Raw genomic sequence first — 17,697 nt, forward strand, 5'->3', positions numbered from 1 at the left:
TGCCGTACGGAGCCTAGTTCCCCGCCGTTTTAATTTTTTAATATTTGATTCTGCTCTCCAAATATCAGTGAGGATGGACGGGAAAGAGCGGTGTTTTTTGAGATCAAGTGGTATTTGCATGAACGAGCAAGCGAACGAAATCGCGCAAGCACACAACCCGTGTACACGTGGGCGTGTTCAGTCTTCGGGTACGTTTTTGTGCAACGGGGAAGAGACGACAGTATTAACAGAGGGAGGGCGGGGTAGGGTAGTTGAAGCAAAACAATAACAATAATAGTAACCACGATTTTTATTCGCGCTTAATGTGGTGCACGCACATGATGAGTATTTGGTCGATGTAGACAACGTGTGCAACCGATGTTTGAGGTGGGGAAAGAAACTTTGATGTTAGGGTGTGTTTCTGCGTTCACACATGCCTGCGCTGACTGAATTTGTCCTCGGGTCACTAACTCTCTCACGGTACCTCACTCTCAGCTATGGGTTGCTGCCGCTTCGGTTCGACACTTATCAACGGTGTGTTGGCATCTCTCTAACTTTTTTTCCAGTCCTACTCTCCACGCTCCCTGGCCCTATTTCTCTACCTTCCGTCTACTGGGGGTTTCCAGTGCATTTTCCTGACTTCTTTTTTTTTTTTGCCACTTATCCTGTCTATGATGACGATTTAACGTTCTGCTTTTTCTTTTTCTTTTCTCTTTTTCGTTTTCCTCATTATACACTTCCACATGATACTTCCATTGAAGCACACTTCCCGCGTTCCGTTTTTGTGGTGCCGGAGGGTCTCATCTTACTTACATGAGTTGCGCTGGATCCACAAATGGTGCGGACGCTTGCTCTGCGGTTGCCTCTAACTATTCCGCTTGTGACGTTCGATCAAGCAAGCGACCGAAACGAAAGGTGGCGATTATATTCGGCTACATTGGCGAGCGGTACTGTGGACTGCAATGGAACCACCTACCGAATTACCCAACAGTTGAGGAGGAATTACTGCGTGCTCTGCACCGTGCTGACATGATATCTGAGGAGAACTACGCGCAACAAAAGGTTCAGCAGAAACTTAACTGGGAGCGTGCCAGTCGCACCGACAAGGGTGTTCACGCCCTGCGCAATGTGATCTCGCTTAACGTGATGCTACCGTATGCAAAGGACTCAACGAGCGAGTTTGATGTGGGCGAAGCGAGGCGGTTACTGACGGAGGCGCTTCCGAGTGATATCGTCGTGTATGAAATTATTCCAGTAACGAGGAGCTTCAATGCGTACATGATGTGTGGGTCCCGCAAATATGAGTACTACCTTCCAACATTTGCATTTATGAATAGCGAGGAGTACTCCAACATATACTTCCCACCATCTCTCGCGCCCTCAAGACCCACGCTGGAAGAGGTAGGTTTTTTGGGCACTAAAACAGCAGGGGGTGCAGCAACAAATGCCAACGGTAACGGTAACGATGCCACGGCGGGAAGTAAAAGACAGCGGCTTTGCGAAAAAGAAGGTGGAAACAGCAATGGTGAGGTGACTGCATGTTGCACTGAACAAAATAATCTGGAAGGAAATACCTCTCAAACATGTCAGCGGTCAGACACCATTGACGATACGGGCGGTGGTAACAACAACGGTGGTGATAGCCCGCAAAAGTTTCACGACGGACTGTTTGAGAAGATGTTAGTGTTTCACACAATTCCTGAGAGCGCGATGCAGGTAGTGGCTCGTTACCGCGTGACACCACAGCGCTTGGAACACGCGCGAAATATCTTCAAACTTTTTGAAGGTACCCACTCGTACCACAACTTCACACCGGGAGGAAAGGCGAGTGATCCCTCATCTGCGCGTTACATCACCAGCGTCACAGTTAGTGAGCCGTTTGTTGTGGACCCTTCTGATGACGCCATGTTATCAGCACTTCAGTTGTGGGCTCCTTCGCGCTACTATTCTCCTGATGATGAAAGGTTAGTTTCAGGGGAAGTGAAAGATGACGATGAAGTCGAACAAGAAAGAGAACGTATGCGTGAACGTATGATTCGCATTTACGGCACCCCTGCCGCTGAGGGAACGGGTGATATTAACAGGAACATGGGAGACAGAAATCGTGTTGGTCTCGAGGTTGTGCGCATTGAATTGAGCGGCCAGAGCTTTTTATTTAATCAAATACGCAAAATGATCGGCACTGTTGCTTCTATGTGCGCTGCTGGCTTACCACCGGATTACCTGCGTGATCATTTCTTGAACAAGGCAGTTCGATGCGGCACACCAATGGTGCCTGCGAATGGTCTTTTTCTGACGTATTTGGACTTTCAGAGGTACAACTATCGGTTGGATCGAATTCAACTCGAGGGGGAAAATGGAAAAGGGAAGGGTGGTATTTATGTGGACCGTGTGGACGAGCAGGCGGTAGAAACTTTTCGACGGAAAATTGTAGCTGTTGTGCTGCGTAACGAAATGGTCACCGACGCCATAGGGCGGTGGATGCGGTCGTTGCGCCACGTGATGAGATTAGCGTGTAAGATTGAGTTGCCGTAACAGAGAGGGTGTTATGGTGTCTTTCGTTCTCACCATTTCACCGCGTTGTCCAAATAAAGGGAGGGCATATTACTTGACTCCTTCCGCGTCGTCTTCTCTGTTATCTCTCTTTTTTAAAAAAAAAAATAACTTCACACATCTGCACGTATTTTTGCTTTTCGTCTTTTCGTGTGCTGTGTGTGTGTGGGGGGGGGACCCCTGTCAATCTTTGATTGACCCCCTGTTTTGTTTTGTCTGTTGCCATTTGTTTCCTTTCCCAACCAATCAAAGAGGTAAAGTTGAAGAGCAAGTAGGGAAGCGAAGTGACACCCTTTGTGGCGGCAGCAAAAACTAGACCGTTAAACGAAAACATATACGCGCGTTCAGTTGCTGATATTCCCATTGCGGTTGTGAGTGTGTGAACACGGTAAAATAATACGTACTGTGAAGGTTTTATTTACCTGCAACTCGTCGCTTCCTGATAGGATGTGGGACGTCGTAAGCCGCGTTGGAAAAGCGGCTTACCGCACCGCTGCGTTGACTGGTCTAGCTGCTGGTACGGAGCAACCGCCATATCCCTGTGCGCTTCCGTTAAAAACTGTGAGCAGCGATAGTGACGTTGATTCCATGAGAGAAGTGCTTAACAGCGCCTTTGATGCTTCAAAAGACATGTTGGAAAACAATGGGGAGCACCAGTGGCAACTTGTGGATTATGTGGACCCTGAGGAAGGAGGCGACTTGCATTTGTTTACTCGTCCACGAGTTGGACCTTTTAACTTCGTCAAAGCCACCCTGTCCTTCATGGGTGTTTCACCACAGAATGTGCTGGACACGATGCACAGCGACAACGCCGATGACCGCAAACGATACTCCGCAAATCTCTCCCACTTTGAAGTGTTGGCCAAACCCATGGCTGGGTGCGCCATAGAGTTACACAAGTATTGGGCACCACCGCCCGTGGCTGGCCGCGAGTTTGTCTTCGCTGCGGAGAAGAAATATGTTGAGAGTGAGAATGTGTACTATGTGCATGGCTGTAGCATCGACTACACCCCACAGATGGAAACCTCAAAAGGCTTTGTCCGTGCAGCTTGCTTGTGGGCATGGAAACTGATGCCTGTGGGTGACAACACCTTGGCAACTTATGTGAGTTGTATGAACCCCCGCGGGTGGACGCCACCGTTTATTTTCGGTTGGCTGAAGTCGGAGATTGGAAAAGAACTTGTTGCTTGCCGCCGTGTGTTGTATGGTGAAACCGTCAAAGTTGAACGAACCACGCTTCAAGGCATGGGCCTATCAGACGAGGTGAACAATTTGACAGACGAGGAGCGAAAAAGGATGTCAGAGGGGGAACCCCAACCCGAGGCCTCTTAATTGTCCGCGTGCCCATCGTCTCCGCAGCGGCTGGATAAAGGGAGGGAAGAGAGCGGGTATAATGAAGTAAGAAAGAGATATCATTTTTTTTTTATATAAGGGGACGGTGAGAAACAGGAATAATCGAAAAGGATGAAAGGGGAAAATGAGGAGGCCAATGGGGAACGAAAAGGCGGACAACATGAACATGGAGGGAAACAGAGGGATGGACTACACGGACATTACCGGCGAAAGGAAGGAGGTAGTGAAGGTGTTTTGGAGAATTAGGGGGGACTGGAGGGAGTGGGAAACTGACAAATCGAGGAGTGGTGAAGAATTTGAGGTACGTAGTCAAGTGCCCAGCGGACGGACATTTGGAGGTCTCATGTTTTTCTTTCGATGGGCTCGGAGCGCACTTTCTTGCTCTTTTCCGGTAAGGAGCGTTTTAAAGCGGTGGCGCCTGTGGTACGTCATTGACAAGCTCGAGCGGTGGGAAAACAAATAATAATGGAAGGTGGAATGTCGATTGCAACTTATTTCTAGTGCCGGCAGTATCGCAAAATAGAGATGCACATGCCTTCCTTTTGTGTTTCCCGCTTCCCTTCTCCTACCACCAGGTGCCCTTTCCTTTTCATTCCGGATCGCCGTGCTGGGTCCCTTTGTACCCTCTTGGAGGCAGAAGTTTCTTCACTTTCTTTCTCTTTTCAATTCATTGCTTCCTGACTGTTTGCTTTCCTTAGAGAATGGCGCGAAGGGGTTACACCTGCATTCCTCCCCACTCGACCGTGTCTCGGTTCTTTTGTTTGTTAAGATATTCATCATCAGATTCTCAAAGGCCTGGGCAACCAAAGGGCCAACAGAGTGATGTGTTGTATACTTTTCAGTACTCAGATGGGATACATAATGTATGTGCCAATGTATCCAGGAATGCGGAATACACTCGTGCTTGTGACAGCGTATATATTTATATATACGTATCTATTTACTTATTTTCATTTCTATACCAACCTGACGTCGCTATGGTGATGGCTCTGAAGCTACGAGTGGAAGAAGAGGAGAATGGGGAGAAAGGTTGGCAATTTCACTTTTCGCACCCTTTAAAAGGGAAAGGAGAGAAAAATAAATAAATGAATCAATAAAGGCAAAACAGTAGGTGGTATGTGTGTGCTGAATTTTCAGGAAAAGGGAGCGGCCAGTGAGAAAAGCAGAAGTTTGTTCGTTTCTTTTCATTTTTTCCCCTCTTTTGCCCACGTTTTTACTCTTTTCTCTCCCCCTTTTTTGAACGAACATCCTTATTCTGCCTAATCGACAGTGCGACCGGACCATGTAAACGACGGAGATTATATACGTGAATATATACGCATGTATGTTCACACACACACATATATATATATATATACATATCACGGTAATAACAAGGGAAGGCTCTACTCATTGAATATTTTCCACACACGTTATCCTGTTTCCCGTTTCTCTCTCCTTTTCTTTTCCGCTTTTTCTCGCTTTCTGGTTTCTCTAGTTCATAAACAGGAACAAAAGGAACAAAAAAAAATCGATATGCACCTGTGAGTCGGTCTTCGGCATACCATAATGTTTTTGAGGTGTACTGCCACCGTTGTAACGGTTCTACGCAACAACAAAAGAAAGGGGATGGACTACATCATTTTGCCTGTTCCATTGCCTATTTTTGCAGGTGTTGAAGTGGCCGAGTGGGTGTGTTAGCTACCTACAGATCGTTTTTATTATCTGTTTTTTTCTTTTCCTTTTTTGGCGGTGATATCGCATAAATCCTCATTTATTGAGTTCTTTTTTTCGTATCTTTTCTCCCTTTATTATTTTTTCCCCCTCAAAGCACTACCGTTTCTTCCCTTCCGGGTCTTGCAACAGCTCGTGCTCTGAGGAAGTGCGTGTTTTGTCTTCACATCACTTCGTTATTGGGCTTCTTTTCACCAACAACCAACACCACAAATCGTCACACCTCGTCACGCCGTCGCCGTTCTTGTAAATTTTTTTCTTCTGTCTAAGCCACTCAGGTTGGAGTTGTCGATTTTATCGCCAGGGAAAGCAGGATAAGTGGTAAGGGGATAAAACTAAAAAGCCTCTTATTTGCAACTCCAGACCGCGTGTGAAGTGGAGAATAAGGATGGCTGAGTTGGCCAAGAGTGCGGTATTAGTGTCATCGTGTACTGATGACCTGTTGGGTGACGCAAAACAAGTTGTTGTGGGGCCAAATCAAGAGGATCTGCACTCAGCAGAAGCCGTTCTTAATCGCTATTCAACCGTGGGGTTTCAGGCCTCAAATTTAGCCCGTGCTTTTTCTATATGTGAAATGATGCTGACACCCCAATCTCCATCCCCATCGTTGATGCCCACTGAAGGGGACCAAGCATCTGAGTCACCAGTGATGGTGCAACCGACATTATTTGTTGGGGTCACTGCCAACCTCTTCGGGACTGGTTGCCGTGAGGCAATTCGATTTCTATGCACGGAGTGCGTTCCATTACCGAATGGAGTAGAACCCGCAACACCACTGGACGACATGGCTGGAATATCATGCGATGGGACGGGTGCACTGAAACCCTCGCCATGCGACTCGAGGGCGCTCATTCACGTTCTTGTGGTGAGTGGCGGTGCGATGGAACATGACATACGCCGTGCGTGTGAGTCGTACAAATTATCACGAGATGGGGCAGAGGAAGAAGGGGAGCAATTCCACCATCCGGTGGAACGTGACCGCTCCCGCAGCAAGGGGACTGACTGTCATTTTGGAAATGTTCGTTACAACAGTAGTGGGGTGGCGTCACGCAACCTTTTTTCATGCGTTATGCGCTGTCTTGTGAAGCGACTTGCGGAAGCGCAACGAAAGGAAAAGGCAAACCGCGAAGCTGCTCCAATTCCCGAAGCCTATTACGATGTATGCTCGTGGGCCATAACCCCAAGCACACTTTGGTACATGGCTGGTCTGTGGATGGCTGATATATTTACAGAGGCCCTGCAGGAAACTGGCGAGGTTACTGACGAGAAGGTGGCCAGCGAAGAGGGACTGAAACGTGCGAAGAGTACCGTCCTCTACTGGGCTGCACGGAATGGTGTTCCAATTTTCTCACCCTCTCTTACCGACGGTGACATTATGGAGTTCATTCTCACCGCAGGGGACACTGGTGTGCCTTTACTGCAATTAGACTTGGTTGCAGATATTCACCGTCTTAACAGGCTTGCGATGCGAAGTCGACGCACGGGAATGATGATATTAGGCGGTGGCGTTGTGAAGCACCACGTCTGCAACGCAAATCTGATGCGCAACGGGGCTGATTATGCAGTGTTTTTGAATAATGCGCAAGAGTTTGACGGCAGCGACGCCGGGGCTCGCCCTGGTGAAGCAGTTTCTTGGGGCAAGTTAAGGTTGGACTCCACCGCAGTGAAAGTGTACTCGGAGGTGACAATTGTGTTTCCGTTGATTGTTGTTCATGTATTTGTGGCGTGGGTCCGAATGATGCGGAGTAAAGGAAAGGAGAATATCCGCTCGTGATTTGTTACAACACCTGTATGAGCATGCCTATTGCCATTTGTTTGATTTAGTGTACGCTTTGTACAGTTGCTTCAACAGGAATGAGCAGGGGTGGCGAGTCCGGTTCGAGGGCATACGAATCCATTGCCTCGTGAGTTAGTGGGTTTGTTTGCATGTGTACGTGTGTGTGAGGGGCCAAACAACTTTTCCCTGATGGTCGGTCGCTCGTTCGAGGGGGGAGGGATATTTTCCGTTCCTTAATAGTTCTAAATGGGGTAGTGTGCGTTTGGCTGCAACAAGTGCTTTCATGCCTTTGGAATTTTTGTCCTTAGAAGCTGTGTTCTGTTTTCTCTACTTTTCAGAGTTAAGCAAAATGGTGTGTAAGCCTTTAACACCGATCTCACGATTAAAAAAAATGGTAGAAGTCTACCCGCTCTCACCTTTCCTCTTGCGTGTATAATATATATATATATATATACTCTACATTATCTCTCTTCAGCACTTTCTTTTTTTTTTGCTCTATATACCTCTTGTAACACTAATGATGAATACCGAAAATAAAGAAGGGAGTTGGCGCTATTGATGGAAGGGCGCCACGGCTTCAACTTTCACTCCCTGGGAGGTGCGGTCGATTCGCACAACATTTTCTCCGCTTTATCCGGAAGAGATGACGGCAACGTTGATTCAAATGGAGCTGCCATGTGGGATATTGCAACGAATTTGGTACTGACTCTTCTATTAACCGCTCTCTCCAAATACGTACGTCGTTTCCTCATGGAAACGTGGCCCGCCTGGGTCTCGAAACAGTTTAAACGACTTTTGGGTACGCGTGAAGAGGGCGTTGTTGCGGCTGCAGATGTTTTCCGTAGTCAGCCAGAGGAGTTTGCCTTTGATAATGAAATATTGGTGGTCGCAATGGAGAGGTACATTTCCTGGGTGCTTTTTTCGAAGGGAAAGCCAAAACTAAATAAAGGTAGTGCAACTGGTGCCAACATCCCAGCCGAAGGCGTATCGGAGCAGTCGATTCCTCTGCTTCGGCATGCACAGTACCTGTACACACCACTTAATTTGTCACCGTATAGGGGCAGGAAGGATATGTTTAACGTGCTGCGCCGGTATTATCGTGTTTTACTTGTTCCCGGTGATGGTGACGTTTTGGAGGTGGAACCTGGGCTTACCATTTGCTTTCATCAACAGTTCGTCTCTACCTCGTCGCTGAAGTCTGGCAAGCCCGTGTCACTGCGTGGTAATGCGGAAGTTTTGAGGGAGTATCCTCCTGTAAATTTTGATGCGACCCCCTTGGACCCTGGGGCTAAAAATGAGGATGTTAGCCAAAGTGGTAGTGATGATAGTCAGTTACATGACGATGGAAAAACCACACGGCAATCAGGGAATGAGCGCGATGCGTACTTGCGTACGAGGAAGGTTATTGTCCGCCGAGCCCTGTTACGGTGCACGGATGCGGACAAGGGGCGTGAGCGCATCTTAAACTTTGCTCGCCGCGCATATGAGTGGTACATTTCCACTGTTGGTGACGTTGTCGAACGATATTATTTCCACCCGAGCCGCTCAGAATTGCAGTGTGCGATAACTTCAAAGTGGTTGGACGAATCTGTGATGCCCCTCCGGTTTCCCATGCGTCGCTACATGATACCGACCGGGAGGTGCGGTTTTGAATCACTTTTTTTTCGTCAGAAAAGTGACCTGATTACATGTCTCACCGAGTTCAAAGAGAAGCGGGGTAGGTTTGGGGTTCCAGGGGTCGCGCAGCAGTTGCTAATTCTTCTACACGGTCCGCCTGGCACGGGGAAAACTAGTGTTATCCGTGCAATTGCGGGCTACCTCAATCGTAGCATTGTTGCTGTCCCTATCGAATACTTTCAAACAAATAGCAAACTACAGGAGATTCTATCTGGCGGCACAGTGAAGCTAGAAGGGTATAGTGCACCTGTTGCAGGGAATGAATGCGATCTTGAGGTCAGGAAAATAGTGTATGTCTTTGAGGATTTTGACGTGGTCACACAGTTAATTCCTTTCAGAATGTCGCTCACCCATCAGCGTTGCCCGCCTTCGAGTGTCTCCTCGCCCACATCATTTGATGGTGTTGAGGTGGGTTGTGGAACCCCGACTTCCGCCTTTGAAGCGGGTGACGATGACCTTTCTACCGAAATTCCTCAAACCCTGCATGAAGACACACTCTTACCTGATGAGGGACCTAACAGTCCTCCAAATGTAGATGCAGACGCTTCCGTAAAAGGGCGTACAAGTGAGGCTGAGAGCAAAAAAGAGAGCATCAATGATAACTTGCTTGAGGGCGCATGTGATGAGAGCGACGCAATTTCTGAAGTATCAGTCAGTGAGATGCGTCGTTTCCAACGGAGACTTGCTCGCGACTTTCTTTCTCCAGAAGGGCTCCTGCGCACGCTTAACCCATGTTTCGCACAGCCTGACCGCGTGATTGTGTTCACAACAAACCATGTGGAGTTACTACCGGCGGAGCTGTTCAGGCCTGGTGTGCTGACGATGGACATTCATATGTCCAACTGGGAGGCGAAAACAGCCTTTGAGTTCATTGCGCATCACTTCAGAAACTCACTTACTACAGAACTTCAGCAACGATTTGAAACTTTCTTCTTGCGGTGTGAAAAGGAGGGACGGCAAGTTTTTATGAATCCCTCTTCACTCGAGCATTTATTGTTGACGTATGACAGCGCCGAAGATTTACTACTGGAGTTGGAGCGTCAATATTAATTTTCACATTCTTTTACAACTCAATTGCCCCCTTCCTAACACACGCTTTCTCTTCGAACACCGAATATTTGTTTTGTGATTACTCTCTTCATTTCCTTCTTATTTTTACTTTCCTGTGGGTGTGTTCCTTTTGACAACTTTTTGTTACTTTGTCCGTGTGTGCCGTTTGGTTTGTCCTCATTGGAGGTCGTAAACAAGCAAGTGGTAACGAGAGCGAAAGAAAAAAAGGAAAGAGAAGGTAAAATTAAAAAAAGAGTGTGTAGTGAGGATTAGGAGAACACGAACATTTACTGCAACGTGTTTTTTTTTTTAAGTAATACCATTATTAAAGAACAAACAGGTAACACGTTCCCTGTAATACAAAGTTAGCCATGACGTCTTCAATGATCCCTGTGGATCCCGACAAGCGGGACGACATATACTACCGTTACAAAATGCCTGCCATTCAAACAAAGGTAGAAGGCAGTGGTAACGGTATCAAGACTGTCTTTCCGAATATCCACGACGTTTGCCTCGCCATCAACAGGCCAGAAGAAGTCCTGATGAAGTATTTCCAGTCAGAGTTTGGTGCTCAGCGCACGGTGTCTGAAAAGGACGACAAATTTCTTATTATGGGAAGTCATACAGAGGAACGTGTACAGGAAAAAGTATATGACTTTATCCGCCAGTTTGTCCTATGCAGGAGCTGCCGTAACCCCGAAACTCAGCTCTCTGTGGAGCGCAACAAGAAGGGTGCCCCCCAGGTTAGCATGTCGTGCGGAGCGTGCGGTAAGTCGATGAAGTTGGAAGACCTTGGAGCGCGCTACGTCACTGCTCTCGCTACTCACTTCGCCAAAAACCCACAGGCAGCACTACGGAAAGGCGCAGGTACGGCGGAGGCTCGTAAGAAGGATAAGGCCCAACAGGAGGAGGCGGCGGCTGCTGCAGCAGCAAAGTTGGCGGTTCCTGTGGAGAAACACGTGATTATGAAATCAGACCTACAGGATACACGTGAGGCGCCGCAAGAAGTGCTTGCACGCTTCATGAGACAATGTGAAGGTGACTACGAAGAGATTCTGCGTCACTCCATGGAACTTATGTCAACCTACAACTTGAAGGACAAAATGGGGCCGCTACTCGTTCTGAATGCCATTGTAATTGCCGAAAAGGAGTTCATGGCTGGTTTACGACGCCATACGGCACTGCTGAAGCGCTTTTCAACCCTTCCAGACTCTGTACTGTACGACGCTTCGGCGGATGAGACGACAAAGACGGAGCGACAAAAGCGGAAGATGCAGCTACAGGTTGCTGCTATGGAGGAGTGCGCCCGCATATGCGTGCAGCACCTCAAGCCTGAGCAGCTTGTGGTTGCGTTATTTGTTCTTTTCATTGAAGGCGTTCTCGAGGGTGAATCGATTAAGAACTGGCATAACGAAGGAAAACCCCCGTCAAAGGTCGACCCAGCGGTATACGCCGAGATGAGGGAAGCGGTGGAGCCACTTGTCGTGTGGTTGGATGGGAACAAGTGTGTCGCAGCGTGAAGCCCCGTGGCCTCATTCCGTCCATCGTAACTTCAATTTTTCCCCACTCCTGTCTTTACTCTTATTTTTCCTCCATATTCCCCTTTTTGTTTACTTCAGCGTCGGCTGCTGTGTGCGGACCGCCTTATTTCCCTCACCTTTTTTTTTTTGCACCACATTAATTTTTCACTTCGGTCCCTTCCATCGTCGTGGCATATCGGGTATATCGCGCGCTGTGGTGATGCACTCAGAGGCGTGAAATGAAGCGCAACATACTCCTTCCTTGCCGTGGTGAACCGAAATGGTTTTTTGTACTTGCCTCACAGTTGTTACCATGTAGTTTACATCTGCAACCGTGTGAATCAATTCGCATCACAAAGGCTGTTTGGGGTAGGGCAGAAGAAAGCTAAATGACTTGTTGGTATTCTAACCTCGTTGTAGTCGTTAAATAAATCGCAACGAAAGGTAAACATATTGTGGCTTGCGCCATTCCGTTCCGCTTCATTTTATTCCCCTTTTGAATGTTTTCTTCGGCGCTTCTCTCATGTATACGAAATGGGGAAAAAATGAAGAACCGAACGAGTGCACTGCAATAATAATAAGGTAAAAGCAGTTACAGTAGTGAAAATTGGGAAGAAGTGGAGGGCAGGTACACGTGGTTTCTTTTTTTTCCATACTGTTCTGTGTACTAGTGGACGGTGAAGCGTTTTAAGTGTTGTTTGCGGAGACGGGAAACGAAAAACCAAGAAATGGAGGATGAGGGAAATTTGTTGGGTGTCGATGTGGGAAAAGAGAGGAAGGGAAGGCTGTACACTTTCATTGGGTATCTGCCCTTACATCGAATGAAGCGGGCAGGGAAGCGAGGGGGGATTATAATGGAGTGAAGGCATTTAATAGAGTAGGACATAGTCGGGTGAAAGAAGGTGATGACGGGGAAGTAAAATAAACCCTGTACAGCGCAGGTGTGGGAATTCTTGTCCAGTCTGTTTATTTTTCCTCCTTTGTTTCTCCCCCTTGTGTGGGGTATAGTTACACAACCCTTCCTCTTTTTGTCTTCTTATGCCTGCACGTCGGCACAACCATTGTTGAGTATTGTCTCGTTGCTGTACTCCTCTATGGCTTACTTGCCTGTGATATCAAGTACCTTCATAGCGGTTGCCTCCCCTCTGTCGAAGGAAGGGGAAAAAAGAGGGGTAAAATTACACATTACCGGGAATATTCACAGCGTTTCTTAACCGATGCTAAAAGGAGGTAGCAGTACATCTTTCCTGCTTCCGCAGCAGTTTGTTGAACCGCTTCCTCACGCACCTGTAGAGATTAGTGCACTACACTACGGCCTTCTTTCTCGTAACGATGTGCATCGTCTTTCCGTACTTCCATGTCGCCGTGTTGTTGGTGATGTTAAAGAGTACGGAGTCAATGACGCCCGTCTTGGCGTATGCGACCGTCTTTCCATCTGCGAAACTTGCGGACTCAACAGCATCGAGTGTGTTGGACATCCGGGTCACATTGACCTCGAGGCACCAGTTTTTCATCTTGGTTTCTTCACCACAGTGTTGCGAATTTGCCGTACTATATGCAAACGCTGCTCGCATGTGTTACTAGATGATACTGAAATCGATTATTATAAGAGGCGTTTGTCGTCTTCATCCCTCGAACCGCTGCAGCGCACGATGCTCATTAAAACGATACAAACGGATGCATATAAGACACGTGTGTGCCTTAAGTGTGGCGGTCTGAACGGCGTAGTACGGCGTGTGCGACCAATGAGGCTTGTTCACGAAAAATATCACGTGGAGCCTCGCCGTGGTGAGGGGCCTAGGGAGAACCCTGGTGGTTTCTTTGACGCTGAGCTGCGAACTGCATGTGCTTACAACAAGGTCGTCGGCGAGTGTAGAGAGTTCGTTCACGACTTCCTTGACCCCGTACGTGTCCGGCAGCTATTTCTTGCGGTTCCACCTGGGGAAGTCATACTGTTAGGCCTAGCACCTGGAGTTAGTCCTACGGATCTACTCATGACAACACTTCTTGTGCCTCCCGTGCCCGTGCGGCCACGAGGGTGTGCGGGGACAACGACCGTTCGCGATGATGATCTCACAGCTCAGTACAACGACATCCTGGTCAGCACAGATACCATGCAGGACGGATCTCTTGATGCCACTAGGTATACGGAGACGTGGGAGATGTTGCAGATGAGGGCAGCGAGGCTACTTGATTCGAGTCTTCCAGGGTTTCCACCAAATGTCCGTACCAGTGATTTGAAATCATATGCTCAAAGACTAAAGAGCAAACATGGCAGGTTCCGCTGTAACCTCAGTGGGAAACGTGTAGACTACTCGGGTCGCTCCGTCATTTCACCCGACCCAAATCTTGATGTGGATGAGCTCGCAGTGCCCCTTCATGTTGCCCGTGTGCTGACCTACCCTCAAAGAGTTTTCAAGGCCAACCATGAGCTAATGCGTCGACTTGTGCGCAACGGCCCGCACGTTCACCCTGGCGCCACTACCGTTTACCTGGCGCAGGAAGGCTCAAAGAAGTCCCTCAAGAACGAGCGGGATCGACACCGCCTGGCAGCACGCCTTGCAGTTGGAGACATTGTTGAGCGACATGTGATGAATGGTGACTTGGTTTTATTTAATCGCCAGCCTTCGCTTCATCGTGTTTCAATGATGGCCCATCGTGCTCGAGTGCTGCCTTTCCGCACGTTTCGTTTCAATGAGTGTTGTTGCGCACCTTATAATGCTGATTTCGATGGTGACGAAATGAATGTGCATTTTGTTCAAACCGAAAAGGCTCGGGCAGAAGCTCTTCAACTTATGTCCACCGCGAGGAACATCATTTCAGCGAAAAATGGTGAGCCAATTATTGCGTGTACACAAGATTTTTTGGCCGCTGCATACCTTGTAACATCTCGCGATGTTTTTTTTGACCGTGGCGAGTTCTCGCAGATGGTGTCGCATTGGCTCGGCCCAGTAACGCAATTTAGACTGCCCATTCCCGCTATATTGAAACCCGTAGAGCTATGGACGGGAAAACAGTTGTTTGAACTCATTGTACGTCCCTCACCTGAGGTGGATGTACTGTTGAGTTTTGAGGCTCCAACAAAGTTCTACACGAGGAAGGGTAAGCACGACTGTGCAGAGGAGGGCTATGTGGCATTCCTTGATTCCTGTTTTATATCAGGCCGCCTCGACAAGAAGTTATTAGGTGGAGGAGCAAAGGATGGACTTTTCGCACGGCTACACACCATTGCTGGGGGTGGGTACACAGCGCGTGTTATGTCTCGCATTGCACAGTTCACTTCACGGTACCTAACAAATTATGGGTTTAGCCTGGGCCTCGGCGATGTTGCGCCAACCCCAGAGTTGAACAAACAGAAAGCAGCAGTTCTAGCGCGCTCTGTAGAGGTATGTGATGGTTTAATCAAATCAGCGAAGACGGGGCGGATGATACCCCTTCCGGGTCTTACTGTCAAGCAATCACTGGAGGCGCGTCTCAATACGGAGTTGTCGAAGGTGCGTGACGAGTGCGGTACCGCAGCCGTACAAACACTTTCCATCCACAACAATACGCCGCTGATCATGGTGCAATCGGGTAGTAAAGGTAGTGCCCTGAACATTGCTCAAATGATGGCCTGCGTGGGCCAGCAGACTGTAAGTGGGAAGCGTATTTTGGACGCCTTTCAGGACCGCTCGCTCCCACATTTCCACCGTTTTGAAGAGGCACCTGCAGCCCGTGGGTTTGTGGCTAACTCGTTTTACTCTGGCCTCTCCCCGACAGAGTTTTTCTTTCACACAATGGCAGGACGTGAGGGTCTCGTCGATACGGCAGTCAAGACGGCAGAAACGGGGTATATATATCGGCGCCTGATGAAGGCAATGGAAAACTTGAGCGTACGGTACGACGGCACGGTGCGTAACACGAAAGGAGACGTAATACAGCTAAGGTTTGGTGAAGATGGCCTTGACCCTCAGCTCATGGAGGGTAATAGCGGCACACCTCTGAACTTGGAGCAGGAATGGCTTAGTGTTCGAGCGGCGTATGCACGTTGGGTCGTGGGACTGCTTGCTGGAAGTAAGACGGCAAGTGACGGAAATGCAATACGAGATAATGAAAATTACTTTAACGAGTTTATTTCGATGCTTCCAACAGAGGGACCTTCGTTTGTAGAAATGTGCTTGAATGGGGATCAAGAGGCGCTAAAAGTTTGTGAGGAACAGGAGTCTCGAGAAGATGCTTTGCATAACAGCAACGGGAAAACTAATGATAGGGAGAGCAGGCCACGTACAGGAAGACTGCGTCGGGCAGTGTTAATTTCCCATCTGGTTAAAGTTTGCAGTAGAAAGTTCAAAGATGATATCCAAGACTTCTTCGTGAAAAAGGTGAGGGAACAGCAACGGATCCGCAACCTGCTCAACCTTCCCAACACGAGTCGTGAGCGAACGGAGGGGGGAGGTGACAATAGTGGGCCTATTGCAAATAAGAGAACCAAAAAGAGAGCACCGTCACTGAAGGTCAAAGACAGCAAAGAAGGGGGAAGGGTTTCCGAGTTGCGGGACCTTGAGATGCTTCAGACCGAACTACTTCCGCTGACACGCGGAATGGTAACACGATTCATTGCTCAATGCGCAAGCAAGTATCTGCGTAAGGCATGTGAGCCTGGTACCCCGTGCGGCGCCATTGCTGCCCAATCTGTTGGTGAGCCAAGTACTCAGATGACTTTGCGTACCTTTCACTTTGCTGGTGTGGCGAGCATGAGCATTACGCAGGGTGTTCCTCGACTAGTGGAGGTCATCAACGCCAATCGCAATATTGCTACACCCGTTGTCACAGCTCCAGTACTACTTATGGAAGGGGAGGAAAACCATTGCGAAATATTCAGGAAGCGGGCACGGTTCGTGAAGGCCCAGATTGAGCGCGTGCTGTTACGTGAGGTTGTGTCCGAAATTGTGGAGGTGTGCAGTGACACTGAATTTTACCTCCGTGTGCACCTTAATATGTCCGTTATTACAAAACTGCATCTACCCATCAACGCCATCACCGTTCGTCAGCGCATTCTTGCGGCCGCTGGGCATACCATGTCTCCCCTTCGGATGCTAAACGAGGATTGTATAGAGGTATTCAGCCTCGACACACTCGCTGTATATCCCCACTTTCAGGATGCCCGTTGGGTTCACTTTAGTCTCCGACGCATCCTCGGGTTACTCCCCGACGTTGTAGTTGGGGGCATCGGAGGCATTAACCGTGCGATGATATCCTCAAACGGCACTGAAGTGTTGGCAGAAGGCGCGGAGCTGCGTGCCGTAATGAATCTTTGGGGTGTCGACTCTACTCGGGTGGTCTGTAATCACGTGGCCGTGGTGGAGCGTGTGCTGGGTATTGAAGCTGCGCGCCGTGTGATCGTGGACGAGATACAAAACATACTCAAGGCATACAGTCTAAGCATTGACGTTCGGCACGTGTACCTCCTTGCGGATCTCATGACTCAACGAGGTGTGGTGCTTGGAATTACGCGATACGGCATTCAAAAAATGAACTTCAACGTTCTTACCATGGCTTCATTTGAGCGCACCACGGACCATTTGTACAATGCCGCAGCCACTCAACGAGTTGACCGGGATCTCAGTGTGTCAGACAGTATTATCGTAGGGAAACCTGTCCCATTAGGGACAACATCCTTCGATCTCTTGTTAGACGGTTCCATAAGCAACGATGTTCTCCCTCCTCAGCGTTGCGTGAAACGCGGGATGGGCCCCAACTTCCACACCGCAAAACGACATCATCTGGTACCTCTTGCCGCTGAGGGTGTTTTTCGTTTGGATCTTTTTTAAACGTTTTCAAGGAACGAAATGGCAATAGCGGTGGTGATGACGGAAACAAAATAAGTAAAAGGTTGAAGTTATGTGTGGACAGGTGATTGTGGTCGCACGTATATGGGCGAGTATTTTGCCTAATGTTAGTATCTTCTTGAGGGATGAGAGGGGAGAATGAAGCGGTGTATTTCTTTACACACACAAGCCAGTGGAGTTGTGTGACTGATTGTGGTGCTTGTAAGGTGCCAGTTGCATGGGCTGGCGTTGGAAACGTGTTGAATAT

General features: G+C 48.5%; 8 protein-coding genes across 8 annotated transcripts, besides 2 other annotated features; all 8 read left to right on the forward strand.

Annotated features, from left to right (window-relative positions):
- Window positions 1-73: 73 nt before the first annotated feature.
- Window positions 74-268, forward strand: Tb10.70_v2.40 (hypothetical protein; the record flags this gene model as incomplete). The annotated part of the gene is made up of 1 exon (XM_817431.1): window positions 74-268. The coding sequence occupies one exon, from the start codon at window positions 74-76 to the stop codon at window positions 266-268; it is 195 nt and encodes a 64-aa protein (XP_822524.1).
- Window positions 269-1,308: 1,040 nt separating this feature from the next.
- On the forward strand, window positions 1,309-2,514 carry Tb10.70.4940 (hypothetical protein, conserved; the record flags this gene model as incomplete). Its single annotated transcript, XM_817432.1, has 1 exon — window positions 1,309-2,514. One exon carries the CDS (start codon window positions 1,309-1,311, stop codon window positions 2,512-2,514), a length of 1,206 nt encoding a protein of 401 aa, XP_822525.1.
- A 465-nt stretch (window positions 2,515-2,979) lies between these two features.
- Tb10.70.4930 (hypothetical protein, conserved) lies at window positions 2,980-3,864 on the forward strand (the record flags this gene model as incomplete). Its single annotated transcript, XM_817433.1, has 1 exon — window positions 2,980-3,864. One exon carries the CDS (start codon window positions 2,980-2,982, stop codon window positions 3,862-3,864), a length of 885 nt encoding a protein of 294 aa, XP_822526.1.
- A 145-nt stretch (window positions 3,865-4,009) lies between these two features.
- Window positions 4,010-4,348, forward strand: Tb10.70.4920 (hypothetical protein, unlikely; the record flags this gene model as incomplete). The annotated part of the gene is made up of 1 exon (XM_817434.1): window positions 4,010-4,348. One exon carries the CDS (start codon window positions 4,010-4,012, stop codon window positions 4,346-4,348), a length of 339 nt encoding a protein of 112 aa, XP_822527.1.
- Window positions 4,349-5,217: 869 nt separating this feature from the next.
- Window positions 5,218-5,247: a microsatellite.
- A 739-nt stretch (window positions 5,248-5,986) lies between these two features.
- On the forward strand, window positions 5,987-7,372 carry Tb10.70.4900 (deoxyhypusine synthase, putative; the record flags this gene model as incomplete). Its single annotated transcript, XM_817435.1, has 1 exon — window positions 5,987-7,372. The coding sequence occupies one exon, from the start codon at window positions 5,987-5,989 to the stop codon at window positions 7,370-7,372; it is 1,386 nt and encodes a 461-aa protein (XP_822528.1).
- A 434-nt stretch (window positions 7,373-7,806) lies between these two features.
- Window positions 7,807-7,829: a sequence feature (AT_rich).
- A 104-nt stretch (window positions 7,830-7,933) lies between these two features.
- On the forward strand, window positions 7,934-10,102 carry Tb10.70.4890 (hypothetical protein, conserved; the record flags this gene model as incomplete). Its single annotated transcript, XM_817436.1, has 1 exon — window positions 7,934-10,102. One exon carries the CDS (start codon window positions 7,934-7,936, stop codon window positions 10,100-10,102), a length of 2,169 nt encoding a protein of 722 aa, XP_822529.1.
- A 371-nt stretch (window positions 10,103-10,473) lies between these two features.
- Window positions 10,474-11,622, forward strand: Tb10.70.4880 (eukaryotic translation initiation factor 5, putative; the record flags this gene model as incomplete). The annotated part of the gene is made up of 1 exon (XM_817437.1): window positions 10,474-11,622. One exon carries the CDS (start codon window positions 10,474-10,476, stop codon window positions 11,620-11,622), a length of 1,149 nt encoding a protein of 382 aa, XP_822530.1.
- A 1,217-nt stretch (window positions 11,623-12,839) lies between these two features.
- On the forward strand, window positions 12,840-17,432 carry Tb10.70.4870 (DNA-directed RNA polymerase III largest subunit; the record flags this gene model as incomplete). Its single annotated transcript, XM_817438.1, has 1 exon — window positions 12,840-17,432. The coding sequence occupies one exon, from the start codon at window positions 12,840-12,842 to the stop codon at window positions 17,430-17,432; it is 4,593 nt and encodes a 1,530-aa protein (XP_822531.1).
- Window positions 17,433-17,697: the final 265 nt, after the last annotated feature.

Source organism: Trypanosoma brucei, chromosome 10 (genome assembly GCF_000002445.2).
Source record: "Trypanosoma brucei brucei TREU927 chromosome 10, whole genome shotgun sequence".
Taxonomy (NCBI): domain Eukaryota; phylum Euglenozoa; class Kinetoplastea; order Trypanosomatida; family Trypanosomatidae; genus Trypanosoma; species Trypanosoma brucei.